General features: G+C 44.1%; 3 protein-coding genes across 9 annotated transcripts; 2 read left to right on the top strand and 1 right to left on the bottom strand.

Annotated features, from left to right (window-relative positions):
• Window positions 1-2884: 2884 nt before the first annotated feature.
• Window positions 2885-12060, top strand: LOC115575352 (catenin beta-1-like). 2 transcript variants are annotated; one of them, XM_030407365.1, is made up of 17 exons: window positions 2885-3031; window positions 4018-4067; window positions 4558-4767; window positions 4863-5113; window positions 5232-5470; window positions 7052-7253; window positions 7373-7517; window positions 7714-7817; window positions 8153-8287; window positions 8451-8654; window positions 8759-8917; window positions 9012-9131; window positions 9220-9370; window positions 9755-9876; window positions 10379-10439; window positions 10802-10997; window positions 11098-12060. In XM_030407365.1, exons 2-16 carry the CDS (start codon window positions 4055-4057, stop codon window positions 10990-10992), a joined length of 2307 nt encoding a protein of 768 aa, XP_030263225.1. In that variant the 5' UTR covers window positions 2885-3031; window positions 4018-4054; the 3' UTR covers window positions 10993-10997; window positions 11098-12060. The 2 variants fall into 2 exon arrangements, with proteins under 2 accessions (XP_030263225.1, XP_030263226.1); XM_030407366.1 differs by lacking the exon at window positions 2885-3031 and adding an exon at window positions 3204-3348.
• Window positions 12061-15081: 3021 nt separating this feature from the next.
• Window positions 15082-16331, bottom strand: LOC115575373 (forkhead box protein G1-like). Its single transcript, XM_030407404.1, has 3 exons — window positions 16041-16331; window positions 15856-15951; window positions 15082-15769 (listed from the first exon to the last, which is right to left on the bottom strand). Exons 1-3 carry the CDS (start codon window positions 16194-16196, stop codon window positions 15149-15151), a joined length of 873 nt encoding a protein of 290 aa, XP_030263264.1. The 5' UTR covers window positions 16197-16331; the 3' UTR covers window positions 15082-15148.
• A 1322-nt stretch (window positions 16332-17653) lies between these two features.
• Window positions 17654-20105, top strand: LOC115575372 (forkhead box protein G1-like). 6 transcript variants are annotated; one of them, XM_030407401.1, is made up of 5 exons: window positions 17654-17771; window positions 18036-18130; window positions 18696-18858; window positions 18948-19043; window positions 19131-20105. In XM_030407401.1, the coding sequence occupies exons 3-5, from the start codon at window positions 18703-18705 to the stop codon at window positions 19749-19751; spliced, it is 873 nt and encodes a 290-aa protein (XP_030263261.1). In that variant the 5' UTR covers window positions 17654-17771; window positions 18036-18130; window positions 18696-18702; the 3' UTR covers window positions 19752-20105. The 6 variants fall into 6 exon arrangements, with proteins under 6 accessions (XP_030263261.1, XP_030263257.1, XP_030263262.1 ...); XM_030407397.1 differs by having other exon boundaries at window positions 18609-18858; XM_030407402.1 differs by having other exon boundaries at window positions 17667-17771; window positions 18028-18130.
• The last annotated feature ends 2771 nt before the right edge of the window (window positions 20106-22876 follow it).

The following is a 22876-nucleotide window of genomic DNA, read 5'->3' as shown; positions in this document are numbered from 1 at the left end:
GATTGGTCCTGTTATTTCAGAGCTCTGTGTTGGCGTTTGTATAATCAGATCTGTTACTCAGTCAAATAAAAGGTGTATTTATTCGGATTCATCCACCTGGCTTCTCTTTGTCGTGTCTTTTTTCCTCCCCTCAGTCTGAATAATGAACAAGTTGCTTTCAGGTGAGGTTCTTCAGCTGAGGTTGAGCCCACGTTGGTAAGCATCCTCGATCTGTAGTGGCCGAATGTTTAACAGGTGAAGTTCCTCCAAAAATGAGTCGGTCATTCTCTACTCAGCCACGTGTTGATGGAAAGTCAGGGAGGTTCTGTAGCTCAGAGATCCTTAGTGGATCTTCACAGCCCCACAGTTGTTGCTCGTCCTCTGAAGCAGCTGAGTTTGAGCTCCCAGAAGGACTGAGGCGATGTTCTTTACAGCCTTGATGTGCGCTCACTTCAGATGAGGTGCATACTTTTATCGAAAGCTCCGTGGTTTTAATGTGGATACTACTTTTATGAGTATGTTTTATGCTTGTTTTATCGAGTCTTTATTAACTTTTAATTTCATCTGTTGGTTTGGTCTTTTAACATGTAAAAACAAGAATAACATTTTGGGAATAGTCAGGGTGTGCAGGAAAATTGCGTGCACAGCCCTAAATGACCTCTCCGAGCTGCACAAAGAAAGGTCAGTGACTAAAGCCAGACTGATCCTGGCATACCCAGATCACCGCTTGCACAGTGAGTTCAGGTTGCTTCCTTCCCGACGCAGATACGTGCACCAGAGATGTAACACCAACAGATGGAGAGATTCATTTGTCCCTGCAGTGATCAGGCTTTTAAATGACATATGTTGAATGTTTTGTTTTTGTTTTCTTTCTCTTTTTGGATGTGGTTGCTGTTTGCTACTTGCTGCAAAACAAATTGCCCCTAGGGGATAATAAAGACTCTTGAACCTTGAATGCTAGTATGTTGAGCGCAGCCACTAGTGTGAAGTTTTTGGCTTAGAGAAAGGGTGTAAATAATGTCCTCTCAAATCAGGGTGGGCTCTCAGGGCTTCTTGGACTACACCTGGTGAAACGTTTGGAGCCAGTTTGTTCTGGTTTGGTATTTTTCATGTGCATTTGCTGCATCTTCTTCAGTTGTGCAGGAGAATGCTGCAGGTTTATTTTTTTTACTGCAAAACTCCAAAAATGTTTCGTTGACCATGAAGAGTCACCACCTGTCCACAAGCATGAAGGTGAGAGGAGGATGCCTGAATGTTCTTGTTTGGGTGAACTTTTCCTTTGAGAGAATACAGTACCAGGAAGTTCAGTTCAGATCCATCAGGGCTGGTCGGTACTGCTTTCTGTCAGACTGATCTTCACCTGGCAAAACAAAAGGGTAATCGTTGAACATCACTGGCCGCACAATTAAATCGCCATTTTTTTGACAGGAAAATCAATTTCAGATCGTTGTCATTAGAAGACTGGAATGACATCATCTCCAATCCAAACTTCATTTGTCTTTCCTCAGGTGAATGAAATGCGCTCGCTGCTCTCGACGACAGCAGATGAGCTTCCGAGGCCGGTGATTTATCCCACAGACTGACAAGACGCTTTAATAGATGTCAGCGTCTCATGATAGATTCAATTTAAGAAGTGCGTGAAAGAATATATTTGCACACTTCTACTTGCTCTGGCAGCATGTGGTTTCTCTTCTTACTGTAACATATTGTACTGAACATAGAACCCTCCTGTAGGTTTTTGTGGTTTCATGAATGAACTTGCGGTATGTTCATGTTCTTCATGTCCTGCTGTAACAACAACATGCTCCTTAATGACACTTTGGACTTTGACCTTTTCTAGTCTACAGCACGTGTCAGACGTGTGAACATGCAGCAACTGTCCAACACTTAACCTTAAATGTAACGACAAGTAACTGAAGTAGATGCACAAGATCATCAGATGTCAGACAGTTAATCAGACACACACGTTGCAGTTTGATCACACAGCCTGTGGTTATCGGCCCAAAATGAAAATGCATCAGAAATCTGGTAGTTTCAAGAAAATAAAGTAATATTTTAGCGCATTTTAAAGGCACCATGTTGTTATGGAGACGAACATTAAACTCAGAATCTCAATACTTACAATACAAAACATTTATTCTTTCCATGACTGAATAAACCAGCTGCTCTCAGAAGGAAACAAGGTCCCAGAACACTGTTTGAAGCTGGAGAGGTGGCAGGGTCCGCCACACGTAAACATTATGAAAATGTGTTGTCCTTTAAGGTCAGCTTAAAAAAATGATGATCTTTCTCCTGTGACTCAAAGTGACCCTTCAGAGACCAGAGGAGCCCAGAACCAGTACCAGAACCAGTACCAGAACAGACAGAAGCTGCTGGTCTGTCTGGCTCACTCTCAGTCTCAGAGTGCAGAACACAATGTGTTCCTGTGACAGTGGGATCAGTTATGGATTTCCATATAAATCAATAGTGACGTTCACAGCTTCTCGTACTTTGATCATCAGTGATAACTGCTGAGCGGTGGTCTGTCACATTGTGACGTCATTGAGTACTACAGCTGAAGGAGTAAGGTGTCTCTCAGTTACCTGCATGTTACCTGCACCTCTCCCCTCCATCACCCCATCACTCATCACACCTCCATCTCATCAGCAGCTCGTGAGTCACATTCCTGTGTAATGAAGGCCCTCGCGCTCCCACCGCTCTGTAACTATCACACTTCCGTCCTTTGCGGGCAAAAATCTCCAAACTGCACCGGCCGACTGCTAATAACGTTAAACGACATCGAGGTCTGGCCACAGCTGTGAAATAATAGTTTAGATGATAAAACTTTGTTTAAAATGGCGCCCTATTTTTCCGAGTGCGGCAGAATACTGTATTTTCTCCTTCGCCATCTTGATGGTCGGTCGCACAGGCGGAAGAAACATCTTCGGCGGAGCAGAGCGGGTGTGGTTCGGACTCGTACGGGTGGTTCACCTAGCAGCCCTTTTCCTATTTTCAGCCCAGAGAAAGGAGAACATTTCCCCGACAGGAGCCACGGAGGAGCCGCTCGACTCTGGTAACGACCGTATGTTCGGTACATGTGTTTTACAGCGGGTGTAAAGCGCGTCAGTGTGTGCTCGACCAAAGAAAATCATCTTTGGACGGGGAGGGGGCTCCGGAGGGTTTCTGATCGGGCTGGCAGCACAGCAGGTTTTGTACGGTGGCGCTTGGATCTACTTTTCATACGTCCTGGTCGGCTAAGCTAATCAAACCAGAATTAAACATTTGGAGGGCTCGCTTGAAAGTCACAAATCCAATAATGAATTGATTTGTATCGATGCCTACTTCTAGTACCGGACACGTCTTAGGACAAGTCTTGACCGCTTAGACTTGGTGGGTGAAGCCTCAAACAGTGTTTGTTTATGTTAGCTAGTTAGCTAACTAGCGGAGAGGTTAGCTTGGCACGTTAGGTTAGCTTAGCGAGCTCCCAAGGTAAGCTAGCCAACCTGTAAGCTAGGAGGGGCGGCTAATACACGCAAGCGCTCCGGTCTTGAATCATTATGTCTTTAAAATGTGTTTGGTAAGCGATGTACTGTTTTCTCCGTTTCCTCTTAGCTTTCATTAGGCAGCCTGTTACGCTCGTAGTTGGACCCACCATGAGAGGAGGAGTCATGGAAGTGATTGCGGGGCGGAGGGGGTAGTTTCTCTCATTGGAAACCCAAGCTGCGAGGTCGGAACTTGGCCGTGGTGGGGGGAGGGGGAGAAATATGCCTTTGATGTTATTTGCCGCTGAATGGTGAATTGTGTTCATGCTGGCCTGGAAATACCCACCGCTTTGCTCTCTGGGCTGGAGGTGGAGGCTCGGCATTTCCCCTAGCTAGGTTAGCTGTGTGAATCAGAGGGATCTGGCTCAGGTAGCCCAGAAGACAGCGCTTTGATTATTGAGAGCACGGAGGGGAGAAATGCAGAAACCTCACGATTAGCTTTAACAAACAGGAACTCAAGGTTGAGTGCGACGCTGATTTTCTTCTGTGGACTTTTTCTCTCCCCCATTTTTTACAGACATATCTGCTGTGCGGGCTGAGGGCAGGCAAGAACAATGGCGACCCAGTGTGAGTATGAAAAAACTTTACCCACACGACCAGACATCAGTTGTGTTTTACGTTCATATGTGAGAGTTTTTCTGTACATAAATACACACATTACCAGAGGCCTGGAGGCACTGTGTAAATGGGACAAGGGGAGCTAGGTGAGCACATGTTACAGGATCCTGAGTGATTATAATTCGTCTTTTGTTACATCAAAGTTTCCCCCTCAGGAAAAACGTGTCTGTGAGAGGAAATCAGATGTTTACAGGATTCAGTTCATGATGGCAGAGGAACAGGAGCTTTGCTTTGAGGGCCATTTGTCTCTGTTTGCTTCAACAGGATAACATTTATTTTGTCCTTCTTTATTTTGTTGTTAATTTACTGAAGTCCTTCATCTCTTTTCTGTGTTAAGTCAAGATTATGAGTGTTGTAGTATTGCGAATGACTTTGCTAAAACTTTCAAGCTTACAGTGAGAAAGTAAAGTCCTAAAATCCTAATTTCCCTTTTGTGTAGCTGATTTAATGGAGTTGGACATGGCGATGGGGGACAGTAAGGCTGCAGTGAGCCAGTGGCAGCAGCAGTCCTACCTGGATTCAGGCATTCAGTCTGGAGTCACCACCACAGCACCATCTCTGAGTGGCAAGGGAAACCCTGATGCTGAAGAGGATGATCCGACTCTCTACGACTGGGAGTTCAACCAGCCATTCACTCCAGAGGCCCCAGGTACATGAAATATTGTTTTTTTATCAAGCTATTTTGGCAAATATCTCTGATCGGCAAATATGTGCTCTCGTGATCAACATATCTCACACTTTCAGACATCGAGGGGTATGCCATGACCCGGGCCCAGCGGGTGCGTGCTGCCATGTTCCCAGAGACCTTGGAGGAAGGCATCCAGATCCCACCTACCCAGCTGGATGCCGCCCACCCAACAGCAGTGCAGCGCCTGGCAGAGCCCTCTCAGATGCTGAAGCATGCTGTGGTCAACCTCATTAACTACCAAGATGATGCTGAGCTGGCCACTCGTGCAATCCCTGAGCTCACCAAACTGCTCAACGATGAGGACCAAGTATGTTTTGTGTGAATTCTCTGATGAATGTGCTCAAAGGGCAATGCTGAGATGCATAGCCATGCAGTTTACATCCCTTCTTGAATCATTTACCTCTAACAAAGTGTCTCTGTCCTAGGTTGTTGTGAATAAAGCAGCTGTAATGGTGCACCAGTTGTCGAAGAAGGAGGCATCGCGCCACGCCCTGATGCGCTCCCCACAAATGGTTTCGGCCGTTGTTCGTGCCATGCAGAACACCGGTGATGTGGAGACCGCTCGCTGCTCTGCTGGAACCCTGCACAACCTTTCCCACCATCGTGAAGGACTCCTTGCAATTTTCAAGTCTGGAGGCATCCCCGCCCTGGTCAAGATGTTGGGGTAGGACAGTGGAAGACTTGTAGTGCTCGTCACTGCTTATGTGAGATAATCACTGTCCACACATCCAAGTTTGCCTAATTCTGGAGACAAGACTGCAGAGAGTTGGTCTCGGAGTGTTTTGGAATTTGATGAGGGAGTCGTTATAGTTTTCTTTGCTGCTCAAATTTGAGTTGGGGTACAATACTGCACGGTATCACTGGATCATAGCTCATAATGGAGCATTTAATCACATTTTACAGGCTTTGACTATTGATTATGTCCAATTTGTCACTAATTGGCAAGACATGTTGGAAACGTTCTTTTAATCACAGAGACCTAAACAGTCATATCATAAATGAACTAAAGCACAATCACATTTGAGAATCAGAATTTAAAACGGAAGGATACAGCTCACTACAATCATTTAGATATGTGTAAACTAAATGTCCACCACAATGAGTTATGAAGAAGTGACTATAAGTCAGATTGGCTGAGGAATCTGAGTCAACTGCAAATACAGACAAATAGTGGTTATGTTAAAACTGTAGCCTGATTAGTCACTTTCACCTGCACAGAGAAAGTGTTTGACAAACAATGTTAAATAAAACTGACTCATCACCGTGTCACAGGGCTTCTCATATTAGTGCCTTTATTCTCAATTACCAAATGTGACAAATGCCATCTGTCAAAATGTCTTCCTTCCCTGCTTTACACTTTGTTTTCTCCATGAAAATCCAAAGCACCGAAGCAAAAATAGTTAACTAGCTGGCAGGTTGTGACCTGTTGGTGTTCAGGTGTGTGGTTGTGTTTGCACCTGGAGTCACATTACCACACTTCAAACGCTGGAGTAACATCTAACCAACCCAGAGAAAAATGGTAGACTCTTTTTAGTGTAGTGAGTGTTTACATTATAAAGTCACGTCAGCGTTTCAGTAGTTGATGATTGAGTTTCTTTGTTGTTAAAATATGTGTCCACACATGCCCAAATAATCCAACATATAACGAATAGTCAACATACTGACAGAGTAGCTCACACTGTCCTCTGCTGCTAAAGTTTCAGCGGTGATAAGCAGACGTCTGCTGTACAGTGGTTCTGAGCAGCCATCCTCTGTGAACTGCTTTCCTGTGCTGATGTGTAGTCGGCAAGTTTGATTGTTGGTCTGAAGCGTCCTCTGACACTTCTGTTGTTATTTGTTCTGCTACTGTGCCTCCAACTTTGCGATTTAAAAGAACAACAAAATGAAATGGGTTTTTTTCGTTTTATCCTTAAAAGGCTGCACTGATTATTAAACATGAGGCAGGTGCACGGTGTGTCTTCATGATACTGATCAGCTCTCACCATTAGAGCTACAAAGATGAATTGATTAGTTGTCAACTATGAAAAGCTATTAATCGATTATTTAGGATTTCTTGTGGGCAAAACAAAATGTGTCAGGATATCATCTTGGGTTTTGGGAAACCTTGTAGCCTTACTTGGTGGTATGCTCATTGAAGTAAAACCTTTTCCAGGAGAAGTGCATGTATTTGTATGTGAAATGCTCGCTCTTAAAAGTGCTTTTGTCTGAAAGTTGTCCACTAAAGTTTTGTTTGTGTGATGTCCAGCTCTCCAGTAGACAGTGTGTTGTTCTACGCCATCACCACGCTCCACAACCTGCTGCTGCATCAGGAAGGGGCAAAGATGGCCGTGCGCCTGGCTGGAGGACTGCAGAAGATGGTGGCCCTGTTGTCTAATACCAACGTCAAGTTCCTGGCAATCACTACTGACTGCCTGCAGATCCTGGCATATGGCAACCAGGAAAGCAAGGTATGGGACCAACACCTTACTTAGGCATGAGTTTACATCAGTTTGGTCCTGAAGTCCCTCAGATGTCTGGCAGCAGTTGGTTGTATGCCTAAATGTAAACCTGTCTGTTTTTCTTGTAGCTGATCATTCTGGCCAGCGGCGGCCCCCAGGCCCTGGTCAACATCATGAGGACCTTCACATATGAGAAGCTGCTGTGGACCACAAGCAGGGTGCTCAAGGTGCTCTCTGTGTGCTCAAGCAACAAACCTGCCATCGTAGAGGCTGGTACGTACACGGACACAATGGAAAGACGATGCAGTAAGACAGCATTAGTAGTAGTACAGTAAAGGGAAAAAAGCAAACAGATGTTCTCCTCCCACTCATTGAAATGCAGTCAAAGGCATGGTGAGAGGACATTTTGTTGTGGTTTGCAACTGAGGTGAAAGTCCTCTGACATTATGAATTTTGCCCGTGTGTGTAGGAGGCATGCAGGCCTTGGGGCTTCACCTGACGGACCCCAGCCAGCGTCTGGTCCAGAACTGCCTCTGGACTCTGAGGAATCTTTCAGATGCCGCCACCAAACAGGTACAACTCGCTCGTTAATGTCAGAATATTGACTCAAAGTTCAATCTTAAAGTGTTGCTCAGTAGTCGGTGTGTTCATAGATTAAAATAGAATACCAATACATAGGACACTTATTTTTCAGTTGTTGAAGGGATTTTTCTCCTTTTTTTCATTATGACAACTGCATACATGAAACCTGCAGGAGCCTCGTTGTTTGGACACTATAACTCCTTGCCCAATGATAGAATCCTGTTTAAGACTCTGTGTCAGATTAAACAAAGTGCCAAGTAATGCAGAATGCATTCATTCCTCTATGCTCTTCTGTTTTCTCTTGCCCTGTCCTCTGCTCTCTCCAGGAGGGAATGGAAGGTCTCCTGGGGACCCTGGTCCAGCTGCTGGGCAGTGATGACATCAATGTAGTGACATGTGCTGCTGGTATCCTCTCAAACCTGACCTGCAACAACTATAGTAACAAACTCATGGTCTGCCAGGTATGTACAACACATATATCTGTGTAAGAAAACACATGACATTATCACTCTTTGAACTTCACCATGTATCTCCATTAAAAAATATATTAGTATTCTATACTATGAGTTACTTTGCTCATGTGCAGTCGTATTCACTCCACTGATTGATCTCTTCACCGATTAGGTTGGAGGCATTGAGGCTCTGGTGCGAACGGTGCTTAGAGCTGGAGACAGAGAGGACATCACAGAGCCAGCAGTCTGTGCTCTGCGTCACCTGACCTCCCGCCACCAGGATGCTGAGATGGCCCAGAATGCTGTGCGCCTCCATTACGGCCTGCCAGTGGTGGTCAAACTACTGCACCCTCCGTCCCACTGGCCACTAATCAAGGTTTTTAGCAGCACCTCTTTCCCAGTATAATGTTGATCAACCTTGCATGGCATAAGTGATTAACAGGATTTAATCTAAAATATATTGAATTCCCCCCTATCTAGGCCACAGTTGGTCTGATCCGCAACCTGGCTCTTTGCCCAGCCAATCATAGCGCTCTGCGGGAGCAGGGAGCCATCCCCCGACTGGTGCAACTGCTGGTCAGGGCTCACCAGGACACCCAGAGGCGCACCAGCATGGGAGGCAACCAGCAGCAGTTTGTGGTGTGTAACTAAGCCTACAACCACCTGAGGTTTCTTTATCGGAACATTCAAAGTTTTTGTGTATTTGATTTCCACTGTGATTTTCCACATCCAGGAGGGGGTGCGTATGGAGGAAATTGTGGAAGGCTGCACAGGAGCTCTGCACATCCTGGCCCGGGATGTCCACAACAGAATTGTAATCAGAGGGCTTAACACCATTCCACTCTTTGTCCAGGTAAAATAAACTCTGACGAACACTAACGCATTAGCTGCATGTAAGTGTGCTTGTCTACATCTGACCTTTCTCTCTTCACCACCTCCAGTTGCTGTATTCTCCAGTGGAGAATATCCAGCGTGTGGCAGCAGGTGTGCTGTGTGAACTGGCTCAGGACAAGGAAGCTGCAGAGGCAATCGAAGCTGAAGGAGCCACTGCACCGCTCACTGAGCTGCTGCATTCCCGTAATGAAGGCGTTGGTGAGTATACGTGCAGAAAGAGATGCGTTTGGGGCGCTGTTTAGCTCAGTTGGTAGAGCGGGTGTCTGATGTGCTGAGGCTCTGCAGCGGACCGGGGTTCGATCCCCGGCCTGGGTCTCTTTGCTGCTTAAACTTAAAGAGAAAGAGATGCGTTTAAGCGCACACATTGTATTCTTAATAATAATAATAATAATAATATATTTAATTTGTAAAGCACTTTACATTTAGATAAATCTCAAAGTGCTACAGGAAAAGCACCAATCAAAGAAAACATTAGTAAAAGAAAAAAAAGTCATGTATGTACCTGTCATGTATTTTCTATAGCGAAACTGCTTGTGTACTCTGTTTTACGTGACGTGTGTTTCTGTGCATTGTTTCCTGTAGCAACCTATGCTGCAGCCGTCCTGTTCCGCATGTCTGAGGACAAACCTCAGGACTACAAGAAACGTCTGTCAGTGGAGCTGACCAGCTCTTTGTTCAGAACTGAGCCTATGGCCTGGAACGAGGTACACACACACACATGCACACATTCAAACAGATAAGCTGTGGTCAGGGAGAGGACACAAGTTTTCATGCCTGTGTGCTGGCAATAGCTCTGACCGGAGGCATTTTGATTTTTGGTTGTCTGTACGCTCCATTCTTGTGAACGTGAGATCTGCGAACAGCTTCAGGGAACGTACACTGAGGGGATAAACTGATCAGAATGTGGTGGTCAAAGGTCACTGTGACTTAACAAACCCATTTTTGTGCCACAACACAAGAATCCATACATTTGTTCTGACAACGTTTCTCACAAATGTCACGGCGGTGACAGTCAAATCATTCACTGGATTCAAACATGTCAATATATCAAATTTTACGACATTATGTGAACTGCAGCTTGATATTATTAATGGGATGCCAGGTGTGTGTGTGTGTGTGTGTGTGTGTGTGTGTGTGTGTGTGTATACTGTATACAGCGTCCACCCAGTAGGCTGGCTTTGCTCATCACAGTGTTTCCCTTCACAGACTGGAGACCTGGGACTGGATATGGGAGCTCAGGGAGACCCGCTGGCTTACAGGCAGGATGGTGAGTGCCTGTTTTTTTATCGCTGATGCAATCCCTTCTCTGTTTCTCACCTCTTATCTCATTTTCTTCAGATTTATAAATGCAATCTTTAAAAGCATCTAATGTTGTGGTTTGTATTTATTGATAGAAAAAGAAATTGTAACTGTTGAATGTTGCACAACAAAGTGGTTGTACTTCTGCACAGAGGCTTTTGTCTCTTCAGTTGAATTATTAATAAAAACCCAAATCTCTCATCAGTATCAAAGAAGAATATGAAACAGTTTTATCATATCAGCCCACCGGTTCTGTTTTATTCAGGCTGTCAGTCTGTTTGTCCAGATTAAACACAGTCTAACCTTGACTTTTACCAATTCACCTTTCAGATGGAGCCTACCGGGCCTACCCAGCAGCCTACGGCCAGGACTCCCTTTTGGACCCGATGATGGAGGGTGCAGACTACCATACTGACACTCTGCCGGACTTGGGCCACCACACTGATCCATTGCCAGACCTTGGCCACACCCAAGACCTGATGGACAGCAACCAGCTGGCCTGGTTTGACACCGACCTGTAGGATTGGTAAGTCAGACTCCCACAGTAAAGGCAATGTTGAAGCACCAATAGCAAGACATGGATTGATTAATTGATTGATTGATATATTGTTTTTTTGTGGTTGCAGTTGTATTCTGATCGAACCTGCATTGTGATTGGCCTGTATTGTTTGAATGAGCATTATGATTGGCCTGAAGAGTTGTTGAAGGTAAAGAGAGGAACAAGGGGTCTTGGAAAGTGCCTGACACAAGAAAACAAAGAAGATGGTTGCCACGGGAATGTTAAAGCAAGTCGAAGTGTGTGTGTGTGGGGGGGGGGGGGGTTAAAGTATCAGAGATGTGGAATCACACAATGGAGGTCTTGGAGCAGGTTACCTAAATGGATGAGTGCACATGAGGTGGATCTTAAGAGTTTGAAACACATATGTTTTAGCCTTGCCTGTATTCTATCAGTTTTTGTTTCTATTTTTCTTATTCTATTTTTTTATTTCTTTTTGTATTACTCATTCTCTGTTATGGTACTGACCCAGCTTGCCTTCGCACTAGCCATCTTCATTTTCACTTCAATGCTAATCATTTGTAATTTTTTTTTTTTTAAATACGTATATTACATGTAGTGTTAAGTTATAGTGATATTATACAATGTTCCTTTGGTTTATGGCCGAATGTGTAGAACACTAATAATCAGTTGAATTGTACTCTGACTTAAAGTGTAACATTGTGTAGTTTTTTTTATAATCTCAAAAATGGAGAATTATGCATTCTTAATATGTGCTTGTTGAAGCATAAAATATGTCGGTGTCACAAATGTTCTAAAGAGGGATGTGGGTGAAATTGAGGGAGGGCCGGGGAAAATCTAGAGACAAGTGTTTTATATACAGTATCACTGGTAGGTTAACAACTATTTTGTATGCTATCATTGGATGTCTGATAGAAAAGTCTTTAACTATCATTGGTGGTCTAATAAAACCCAGTTTTATGTGCTAGGCTATCAAGGGTAGCTAGGTTGATGAACCAGTTGTAGTCCTGCTGTGCTTATTTTGGAGACGAGGTTGTGACACGGCTGAACAATAAAATGGCATTTTATTTCATTTGGTGTCCGTCCTGTGTCTTCTGTGCTTCCATGTGATGTTTTCTACAGAACATTAGGTGAAATAAACGCTGTTAAAGTTGTGCCGTGAATTCATACGGCAGCGTATTGCTGCCACCTCAGAAGAAAAATGTTAACTCTTACAAGATGATGCTTCTCATCACAAACTTTTCTTGATTTGACTAGTAATATATATCTTGTAACATAAACATACCATGGTTTCTTAAATGTAAGCTGAAAGCCAGAATTGTCAGCGCTTCATTGACAATAGAGAACAAAGTATCAAAGCTGTGCTACACGTTCATTTAAAATGAGGCAGAGTTGGAAAAGCTCACACAGTAAAAACCTGAGCTGAGGATGAATTAAAATATGGACGTGACCTTCTACATGAAATATTACTGAATTAGTTTGCTGCTCTTTTTATTGATCGGGAGGTAATGGATGAAGTTCAAACCCGCTGTAAGAGGCTCTAGAGAGAACCCACTCTTGACTTCGTTGTACGTAGGGTTAGGGTCTCCTCATGAAGAACTGTTATGGAAACCTTATTTCTAAGAGTGTGTGCGTTCCACAGGGTGAATAATTAGCAGTTCAATAATGTTCTGTGCAAGTGTGTGTGTGTGTGTGTGTTAATTAGTAATGTCAGCTAAGAACTTGAACCTGTGACCAGAGAGGAATTGATTAAGAGCTCCAGTCCAGAAATGACGTATCTAAACTTGTTGAGTGACTCCTGCAGTTTGGAAGCGCTGGGCATGTTTTTGATCAGTTCAGTTTTTAAATAAATCTGTAGAATGCTAAACCTAAGTACATGAACATATCATTAAGTCCAGTAGTGTGTTGTCTCAAGAGGGAACACCTGATAAATCCATCACATAAAGAGGTTTTCACCAGTGTGAAACACGAACACAAGATGTAGGAGAGCAGCCCAAATTTTAAATGTGACGCCTAAAGAGAAAGTCATCCCTGGCCTCCAGGCACAGCACACAAACTCTTCTAGTTGTGAAGAGTGCAGCGTTGTAAGTCAGGAGAAAAGCTGAACACTGCTGCATCACTGAGATCAAGGTTCCTGTAGTTCTTCCTGCTGTTGTGTGCTTCAGAAGCATTGAAGCAGGACCTGACTGACACACCTAACTTGTTCAACGGATGGAAGCATTGCTTTAAAAAGAAATAAAAGAACTTCACAGACTCATCTGCAGGGCGCGTCCAGAGCTGTTTTGTCCTCAAAAGGAGCTTTCACATCGTTTTTAGTTTAAAGAACTTCAATAGAGAAGCAAATCAAAACCCCTGAACAGTGTGGAGCGAGAGTCACGGCCACAGAGCTGCAGAGTGTCGGTGCTCGTGTAGGAGTGAAGGCCACAAAGACTTTCTGAATCACAAGCCTGACGCCGTTTATCATGAGAGCGAAAACAGGAGGAGACACAGCTTCACTCTCAAACAAGAGAGCTGTATGTTAACAGCACCGCTCAAAGTCACAGAGTTCAAAGCAAATACGAACAGGGCAATAAAGTCCACACATTGAATATAAAACAAGATGAACAAAATGATTACAAGTAATGAAGTCAGTTAGGAAAAGACCTGAAATGAGTTTTAAGAAAAGACTCCAAAGAGGACACAGGAAGTTCCAGGTGGGTGATGTACATTATGTATGATTACATCTGAATTAGATCTGAATTACATTGAGAATGATTACTTGATTACATTTGTGGATACATGTATGAAATGTGGCTGTTTATGAATGTGAATACGACACGTGTTGTACTGTAAGCAGCTCTGCTCCAGTCCACCTCACGTGTGCACCACATCATAAACAACACAGTTCTTCCCATATTTATTATTTATTCAACAGCACACTGCTTACAATGACACTGTTAACAGTGTGAAACATTATCTCTAAACAATGAATATCAGTCTATTTTTCTAACTTTTTTCTTGTATTGTTTATTACAGTCTTTCTGTCCTTTGGCTGCTGGGATGAGGACACTTCCCTGTTTGCAGGACAAATAAAGGAAATTGTGATTCTGATTCTGAAAATGAGTCAATCCTCTCAGGTTGCCAGCTCGGTTAACAGTGACTTGTATTTATAACGATAATAATTGAGCTTTTATGTTTTTAGATTCACAGTGAAAATGGAAGATGATCTCTCTGACTAAGTTCTCCTCTAGCAGAACAAGAGCAAACTCCTCCATGTGGCTTCTGATTGGACGATGGCAGCAAGAAACACAAAACAAAGAAACACCCCACATGTTGTAGAATGAAGATAGCACACCTGCAGCACACCTGCAGAGTAAAGCTCATTTATGTATTTGCACTGAAAATATTTTTGTTTAAAGGTGCTATATGTAAGAACTGACCACCTCCTAAATGTATATATATATATATATATATATATATATATATATATATATATATATATATATATATATACACATTAAACTCCGGTAGAGTCATTTCTGATTGCTTTCTGCACATATTTTTTCACGTTGTCAGCTAATATTCTTACATATTGCACCTTGAAACGGAGTCACTCTGGGCCTTAAATCAAATGACTATTAACAAAAACAGGAGATTTTCTGTTGAAGTAGTTGAAAGCCTGAGGTGAGGGCTGATGGAGAAACTGGCACTGCTGCACCAGAGTAACAACTGAAGCTCCCCGTCTGCTCAGCAGGGGGCAGCACACACCACTGACCCACTGCGAGGCCCATCAGGAGGAGCATGTGTGTGCTGAGACCAGCAGGATTCTGACAGTATCTCCACGAGCTCTTTGTGATTACGCACATTAGAATGATTATGTAGAATGATTATGTCTTGATACTTTCAGCCATTGGTCTAAATTTCCCGAACAGGAGAGGAGAGGTAACACGTCCTTTACCTGTGAGGACTGGACTTTATCAGAGTGTCTGGGCTCTGCCTGGGTCAGATTTCCCTCAGTCTCCTGTGAATGATTCAGTTGATCAGTAACTCATGATGTGAGCTAACTGTGGGCTTGTTTCAGGGCTTTTTCCACTGACTGGAAGAAAAACAATAATTTCTTTTGACATTTTATTAAGAACATGAAGTGCTTAGAAAGCTGGTATGTCAGGTGCCAAACATGTTCACAGCCAGACACAGAGAGCATCATGGGTAAATGTGGGTACAGAGTAAGAGATGTAACTGCTGTGTGGGCTCCTGAAATAAGGAGCAGCACCGGCTCTTGTGTAGACGGAGACGGGGAACGAGGCCTCAGCGCACACATGCATCCTCCTGATGGACTTGGCAGCTCCATCAGCGGTGAGTCCGTGGTGTGTGCTGCCCCCTGCTGAGCTTCCAGCTGAAGCTTGAAGGAGGAGAGGCTCCTCACAGTCCCAGCTGAAGCTCCTCTTTGTGGAGCGATGCTGCTGCTCCGCTCTGAGCGGCACACTGGACAGAGGAGAAGCTCTGGAGGCTCGAGCGGAGGGACCGTCTCTCTCCAGGAGGGACTCGATGGAGAAAGGACTGCTGAACTTCACCTCACACCTGATCTGAACAGCTCTGCAGGCTGCAGCGTCAGGAGAGTGGAGAGACGAGCAGCGCTCCGATGCTCTGCTCATGTTCTCCGTTTCCACTTTGGAGGCCAACTCGGGGAAGAGCCGCAGGATTCCTTTGAAGTGACGCCGCACCATCTTGGCTGTGATGTGACTGGGCTCCAGCTTCCAGTAGTTTCTCTTGCTGTACAGCGAATGTGGAACCACTGGAATCTGACAGACACAGCACAGGGGCTTAGAGACACAGGTGCAGCTGTGAATTCTAGAACAAGGTGAAAAGGTCTGGACTGAAAACTTACCTTGACAAAACATTTGTTGGCTGATAAACAGACTCTGATGTTGTTCTCGATAGATTTTCTGTCCTCACAAATGAGTGGTGCCAGTTTGTCCATCAGCTAGAAAACAGCAAAATGAAATTAGAGCTTCTAAAATCACTCTGCGTGTCAGAAAGAAGCTGGTTGCAAAGTTCTCCACTCCTTCTTACCTGAGTAAAAGTGAGCATCTTGCCTGGAGCTTCTTGGAGGATGACGGCCACCTTAGCCAGGTAGGTGGTGCTCTTCCTGAACAGATGCTGCTGAGAGCTGCTGGCTGGAGCGCAGAGAGGCAGCTGAGCTCCACACTTCTCCGTCCTGTTCTGCATCTGGTGGCTTGGAGAATCAGACAGAGCGATGTGAGCACGACCTCACTGAGGGCCGATGTGGACCTCAAGTGCTCAGCTGTGTCTGATATAAGTCCTGTTGGGACAATAGGAGGACATCAGGGGCTGTGCTCGGCAGCTTAATGAGGACCTTTTGAGGAGCAGATGAGCCGTTACTGCTGGAGGCGGAGCCAGTGATCACACGTCATCAGCACGTCTGTGTGAATCTTCTGACTTGTTTAGATTAGAGGAAGCACATCTGCAGTTACTCCTTGACAATTAGTCAAAAGATGCTATAAATGGTATTTTCATTTGGACATCAGATTAGTGGATGTGTTTTGTATTTAGGGCACTCAGCCTGTACAGAATGGTGGTGTACAAAACATTCTCATTTAATAAAGTTTTACTACTGTGTTACTGTATGTGACATTTAGGTAGAGTCGTGTGACATGTTTCTTTTCAACTTGACCTTGTAGTCAAACTTCGATCATGTGTTTTCTGTGTATGATTCCCATTCTCTCTTTCCTGACACGTAGATCTTGATGTGGAATTTGTTCAGCGTGAATAAATGCTCTCTCATACAAATTAGCAAAACGTTTGAATATCTAAAGATCCTGACTCTGTCTTTAAGGGTATAATATGAAATACTTTTAGCTGAGCTAAGTAGCTAACAGCAGCTACAGTGGGCGGTTACCTGAGCGATATGCTGCACGCTCTTTGCTTTGATTTTGAAAGGTGCTCAATTCCTACATACTGCACCTTTAAAGCAAGCCGAGGAGATGCTGATGTGACAAGCCAGCAGTCAGATGGATGTGAAGATTATTTTTAAACTATCCTGAACACAATTTCATTTCAGAGTTTGAATGTAGGACACATGGCTTCCTGTAACAGACCAGTCAACATGCCATCTGGAGCACAGGTGGGACTTTTATTATTAGTTTCACACGAGTAGAGATGTCTGGAGGTTACGGCAGGACTTGGGAATTCTCTGTTAAATATTGGCACCTTGCAAAGCCTTGTGTTCAGTCGGGATCAGAATTGAGTATTTTGTCATAGAGGTGTTCACATACACATTGTGTAAGTTAAGTATTAGCTATAATTTACAAACAGCTTTTGATTTATTAAACCTTTTTTTACTTTCTCTTATATTTTGGGTGGGGATGATTTAAGGAGTGCATAATAAATATTTAAACTAAAAGGCAAATCAACCCCTCTCACAGACAAAGAGCTCCGATGAAAGAGGTGAACACGGCTGGAATGTGACACTTTAAATGTGTGATCACAATCAACACAAAGCTTTGGCTGGAATGTAACTTTAGTCATTCTACTAACACATCGCAGACAGCAGATCAGTTTGTAAAAACTCGGCAGGTCTCAGTGGAACCTTGACCACCTATGGTTATCATTGCAATTATCCAAAACTCTGACACCTTATGAAACAAAGCTCAGAGCAGCTGAGAGGCTGAGCTCCAATCAAAGACAAGTGAAATCAGCCGGGTAATGTTTGGGCCTGCAGACTCCCAGCCTGCCATCAGAGTCCACTTCTAAACTGGTTTCTACATAAAGCATTGAGTCCAGGTAATGTGTTGACGCATGTGAATGAGGATCACTGATGTAAATGACCTCGGCCATTATGTGGGACAGTAGGTCTGACTTTAGAGAGTGACGATGTGCAAACTGCAGGAATGTGATTGGATTGCTTACTGGAATGTGTGTATTATGTAGATTATCAGAGCAGAGGCTGACAAACAACTGTATTCAGTCTCTTATGGCAGCTCAAGAGATCGTGCTGAGAGAAATTTAGGATGGAACCTCGTATGTTAAATGTTGTCAGTTTCACAGCTGCAGATTGTTGAGAATCAGCTGAAGTTTGTCTGCTGCTCCATCCTGAACACGTCAGTGGGAGCAGTGACTGACATGGATCGACACACTTGATTGTGAGTTCACCTTTAAGATTATTTAACTAAATTAATTATTGAAATATATTCTGAAGCCGATCATGTTTAAATGTAGGCTTGGAGAGCTTATTAGCTTTATTAGCTTTATTAGCTTTATTAGCTAAGGATGTCATCGTGGCTTCAGAAGTTGCTTGTTGATCTGTTGTGGCTGAGAATACATTTTTTTCCCATGTAACTTGTACGCAGCTCTGAGAGTCCTTCTAGTAGATAAAGGCACAAACACATGTCTAATATATTCACATGCAATGTTAGGCTTCCCTTGTCTTATTTAACAGCCTGAATGAACTTAACTTCTAAGAACAAAGAGGCAGATCACTCTCAGAACTGAACTTTTTGGATATGGACTGTTGCTTTGGTCACTGGCTCCGCCTCCAGCAGTAACGGCTCATCTGCTCCTCAAAAGGTCCTCATTAAGCTGCCGAGCACAGCCCCTGATGTCTTCCTATTGTCCCAACAGGACTTATATCAGACACAGCTGAGCACTTGAGGTCCACATCGGCCCTCAGTGAGGTCGTGCTCACATCGCTCTGTCTGATTCTCCAAGCCACCAGATGCAGAACAGGACGGAGAAGTGTGGAGCTCAGCTGCCTCTCTGCGCTCCAGCCAGCAGCTCTCAGCAGCATCTGTTCAGGAAGAGCACCACCTACCTGGCTAAGGTGGCCGTCATCCTCCAAGAAGCTCCAGGCAAGATGCTCACTTTTACTCAGGTAAGAAGGAGTGGAGAACTTTGCAACCAGCTTCTTTCTGACACGCAGAGTGATTTTAGAAGCTCTAATTTCATTTTGCTGTTTTCTAGCTGATGGACAAACTGGCACCACTCATTTGTGAGGACAGAAAATCTATCGAGAACAACATCAGAGTCTGTTTATCAGCCAACAAATGTTTTGTCAAGGTAAGTTTTCAGTCCAGACCTTTTCACCTTGTTCTAGAATTCACAGCTGCACCTGTGTCTCTAAGCCCCCTGTGCTGTGTCTGTCAGATTCCAGTGGTTCCACATTCGCTGTACAGCAAGAGAAACTACTGGAAGCTGGAGCCCAGTCACATCACAGCCAAGATGGTGCGGCGTCACTTCAAAGGAATCCTGCGGCTCTTCCCCGAGTTGGCCTCCAAAGTGGAAACGGAGAACATGAGCAGAGCATCGGAGCGCTGCTCGTCTCTCCACTCTCCTGACGCTGCAGCCTGCAGAGCTGTTCAGATCAGGTGTGAGGTGAAGTTCAGCAGTCCTTTCTCCATCGAGTCCCTCCTGGAGAGAGACGGTCCCTCCGCTCGAGCCTCCAGAGCTTCTCCTCTGTCCAGTGTGCCGCTCAGAGCGGAGCAGCAGCATCGCTCCACAAAGAGGAGCTTCAGCTGGGACTGTGAGGAGCCTCTCCTCCTTCAAGCTTCAGCTGGAAGCTCAGCAGGGGGCAGCACACACCACGGACTCACCGCTGATGGAGCTGCCAAGTCCATCAGGAGGATGCATGTGTGCGCTGAGGCCTCGTTCCCCGTCTCCGTCTACACAAGAGCCGGTGCTGCTCCTTATTTCAGGAGCCCACACAGCAGTTACATCTCTTACTCTGTACCCACATTTACCCATGATGCTCTCCGGTTTCGTTTGTAAAAATGCTTTTTCCTGCTTCCAAATTGCACTTTTATATGTTTTGTGTTTTTGAGTGGAGTGTACAGCAGAGTTAGGCACTAACTCTCTAAACCACACAAGGCCTAAATCTGGCCTCCTGTGTGTCTTGAATATTTTATCTGTGCCTTAATTTTGTTGGTAGATGGCTCATGATGGACATTCACACCCTGAGGAATGTGCACTAGAACCATTTCATACATTTTTATTTTTTTTCCCGCATAGTTTTTGTGTTTGAGGTCAGAATGTGACCATAAGATGGCAGCATAGTGTTTCATAGTTTGGCGTGACATGCACACACCTTGTATGCAACTCAATGATTAAAATATGTTCCCTCCACATGCTGGTACTTTTGTTAATATTTGAATTGAACTCTATCATATATTCAATTTATAGTATTACATTTTTGTTAATGTTCCACTCTTCCCTGTAATTCTAGGCCATGCCACGTGTAATGAGTAAAATCCCCACCACCGTCCGATGTTGCAGACCATGATTACATTTGATTTTTTTTATTGCCATTTGCTCCCGGGGCCGGGCGGCACAGGTTCACTTCAGGCCTTGTGCATGTCCCTTTGAGTTGACTTGTAAAAAGACGATCAAAGAAAACACAAAATCAAATGCACCAAAAGCCGCCTGCCGTGCCTCTCATCACATGTAGGCTGAAATGTGAACTTCAAGCTTTGTCCCCCGAGGCTGCCGTCACCCCACTGAGTTATCGACATAATGGGCCTACTGAGTTGACTGACCACAGTGGCATGGTCAAAGGGAGCAAATAGGTTGTAGATTAAACCAGTTTGCTTTTCTATTTGTAGCACATCTGTGCCAAAAGGTATTGTTTGAACTGTAGTCCTTGTGAAAGGGAGGCCGAGCCCAGTAGTTCAACCGAACCTCGGAGTCGCAGGCAATAGAGGTGCTAATTTTTGACGTTTGAACTTCACAAACAGGCTGAACTTTACAAGACGTGCAGCAGACGCTGGAAGTGTGCAAGTGGCCAGGAAGATGCTGGAATACATCTAATGCTGTCAGACTAGATTGCACAACTTTTATAACCATCAAAGAGGGCACCAGGTGGGACAATCACAACCCAGAACACCAGTGATAGACGATTCTTGTAAACCATTCAGATAGTTTACATGAATTGTTCTCCATGTTGAATCTCAATGAACTGGAGGTAAATGTGCCTTAAATCATGGTGTTGGTTTCCCCTTTGATTTTATTAAACAAATAACTCATAAGATCGAGTGCTCCAAGGTCACATTGCGACCTCAATTCATATTCATATTATCTCCTTTACTTGACAGCTTTAATCAAGGTCAAGAATCCATCGCTGATAACATCAGAGCGCGTGATCTGTGCGGTCGAAGGCACACAGGAGAGGTCTGTCAGGAGACGGGAACTCGGCCGCACAGAGAGCAAAGAAGAGGAGTCGGGTGAGCTCAGCATTCGGCTTCGGATGCCCACGACATACTTCCACCCTGTGGGATTACGGCTGGACGACCTAGATTGCGACGCAGCCCTCCTGCCCTCCATCTTTTTTTCCTCGCTCCCTCCCTCTGTTGACTGGTCAACAGAGATTACAGTCAGAGAGCAGAGCCTGGCAGGCGGACAGGACGCTGAGCATGTGACTGACTGAGTGACACACTGCTGAGGGACCAAGACAAAAACACACTTCTCTCTGCTTTTCTTCACTGCTTCTCAGTTTCCTCCTCTTTAGTCCTTATGCTCTTCTGTCATTTACACTGAGCATATTACACATATTAAGTCCTATCACATTCTAAAATGATTCCAGCACAGGAACTGCTTTGTTTTTAATGTTCACAAGCCCCAGATTTTACAGTAGCACTAGAATGTCGTACTAAGTGTAGAGAAAGGGATGCCAGGAGATTGAGCTGACAGATTTCCTTCAACTGCACAATCAAGAGGAATCTGGAGCTGTTCTGCCTGTCTGTTAAGGATTAACTTCAGCTGCTGGTTTACTGATTGAGCGAACTGGTTCAGGCATTAATCTTGGTGCATGCTGCACTGTGCAGAGAATCCTCACTGTATCTGCTGTGAAGGCCCACGTCGCTCTGGCTGTCACAGATTACCTGACCTTACTCTGTGTGTTTTTATGCCTCACTAATCAATTTGTAAATTGATCTTCCTCTTCCAAGCTGCAGTTATGAACTTATTCTCTCCTTCCGACTAAGAGTTGTGTTCAGGGTCAATAACACGAGCACATGCAGAGTGATGTTTGAACGGCCCACTGCTGCTATTTTGATGATCTGTACAAGTAATAAAGTTTTCATTCCACTACAATTCACCTGGTCGACTCTGGTCCTCGCCTCCCAGCACTGATCTATTGTATGAGAGAGAGAGAGAGTGTGTGTGTGTGTGTGTGTGTGTGTGTGTGTGTTTCAGGCTAATCCTAGACAGTTGCTCTGGAGCTTGTTTACATGTAGGCCAGGAGACTTCATGGGAGCTGCTGCACTGAGCACAAACGCACTGATATTAGCCCTCAAACTTCCATTTCCTCCCACATGGGAGTGGAGTCTCAGGAGGAATGCTGTTGTAACTTCATGTCTCGTGCTTTGTGAAATCTGATCAGATACACAAAGAGCTAATCATTTAACTGTAAAAAAAGAAACAAAAGAGGCAGGATGGTACAAAAATACAGCAGAAAAACTTTGGTAATAGGAAGTATTCAGATCATTTACCAAAGTAGAGGTAACAGCACTGCACACACTCACTTCATTAAAGCTAAAAGTTCTGCAGTTAAAATACGACTTAGATAAAATAATGAAAAGTCAATAAAGAAACATAAAATCAAAATACTTGAATAAGTATGTCACAATATGAAAAATAAATGTACATATAATTTAAGTTTAAACCATAAACCAGTGTTAAAATATTTAAGTTCTGTATTGAAGCACTGTTTTGAGGTACTTGGTAGTATTAGCATTTCCATGTTCTGCTACTTTATACTTTTACTGTATTACATTATAGAGGCAGATAATATACTATTTACAGTGCTTTTTTTCTCTTAACTTTAGTTAGTTGCCTGGCAGACTTGGTTTGTACCAACAAATGAATTATGATTTATTTTCCCAAGTTCACAATCTTTATTC

This window comes from Sparus aurata, chromosome 23 (genome assembly GCF_900880675.1).
Source record: "Sparus aurata chromosome 23, fSpaAur1.1, whole genome shotgun sequence".
NCBI classification, from domain to species: domain Eukaryota; kingdom Metazoa; phylum Chordata; class Actinopteri; order Spariformes; family Sparidae; genus Sparus; species Sparus aurata.
Note: the sequence above shows the minus strand (reverse complement) of the source record. Positions and strands in the feature narration are given on the sequence as shown.

What these genes read in the sequence shown, in the direction of transcription:
- LOC115575352 (XM_030407365.1), top strand. An exon ending in ATTCACTCCAGAGGCCCCAG is followed by an intron (nt 4,768 to 4,862) that starts GTACATGAAATA and finishes TCACACTTTCAG; the next exon opens with ACATCGAGGGGTATGCCATG. An exon ending in GCTGGCTTACAGGCAGGATG is followed by an intron (nt 10,440 to 10,801) that starts GTGAGTGCCTGT and finishes TTCACCTTTCAG; the next exon opens with ATGGAGCCTACCGGGCCTAC.
- LOC115575373 (XM_030407404.1), bottom strand. Translation starts at nt 16,196, where the DNA reads ATGCAGAACAGGACGGAGAAGTGTGGAGCTCAGCTGCCTCTCTGCGCT. An exon ending in AGATGCTCACTTTTACTCAG is followed by an intron (nt 15,952 to 16,040) that starts GTAAGAAGGAGT and finishes GCTGTTTTCTAG; the next exon opens with CTGATGGACAAACTGGCACC. An exon ending in CCAACAAATGTTTTGTCAAG is followed by an intron (nt 15,770 to 15,855) that starts GTAAGTTTTCAG and finishes TGTGTCTGTCAG; the next exon opens with ATTCCAGTGGTTCCACATTC.
- LOC115575372 (XM_030407401.1), top strand. Translation starts at nt 18,703, where the DNA reads ATGCAGAACAGGACGGAGAAGTGTGGAGCTCAGCTGCCTCTCTGCGCT. An exon ending in AGATGCTCACTTTTACTCAG is followed by an intron (nt 18,859 to 18,947) that starts GTAAGAAGGAGT and finishes GCTGTTTTCTAG; the next exon opens with CTGATGGACAAACTGGCACC. An exon ending in CCAACAAATGTTTTGTCAAG is followed by an intron (nt 19,044 to 19,130) that starts GTAAGTTTTCAG and finishes TGTGTCTGTCAG; the next exon opens with ATTCCAGTGGTTCCACATTC.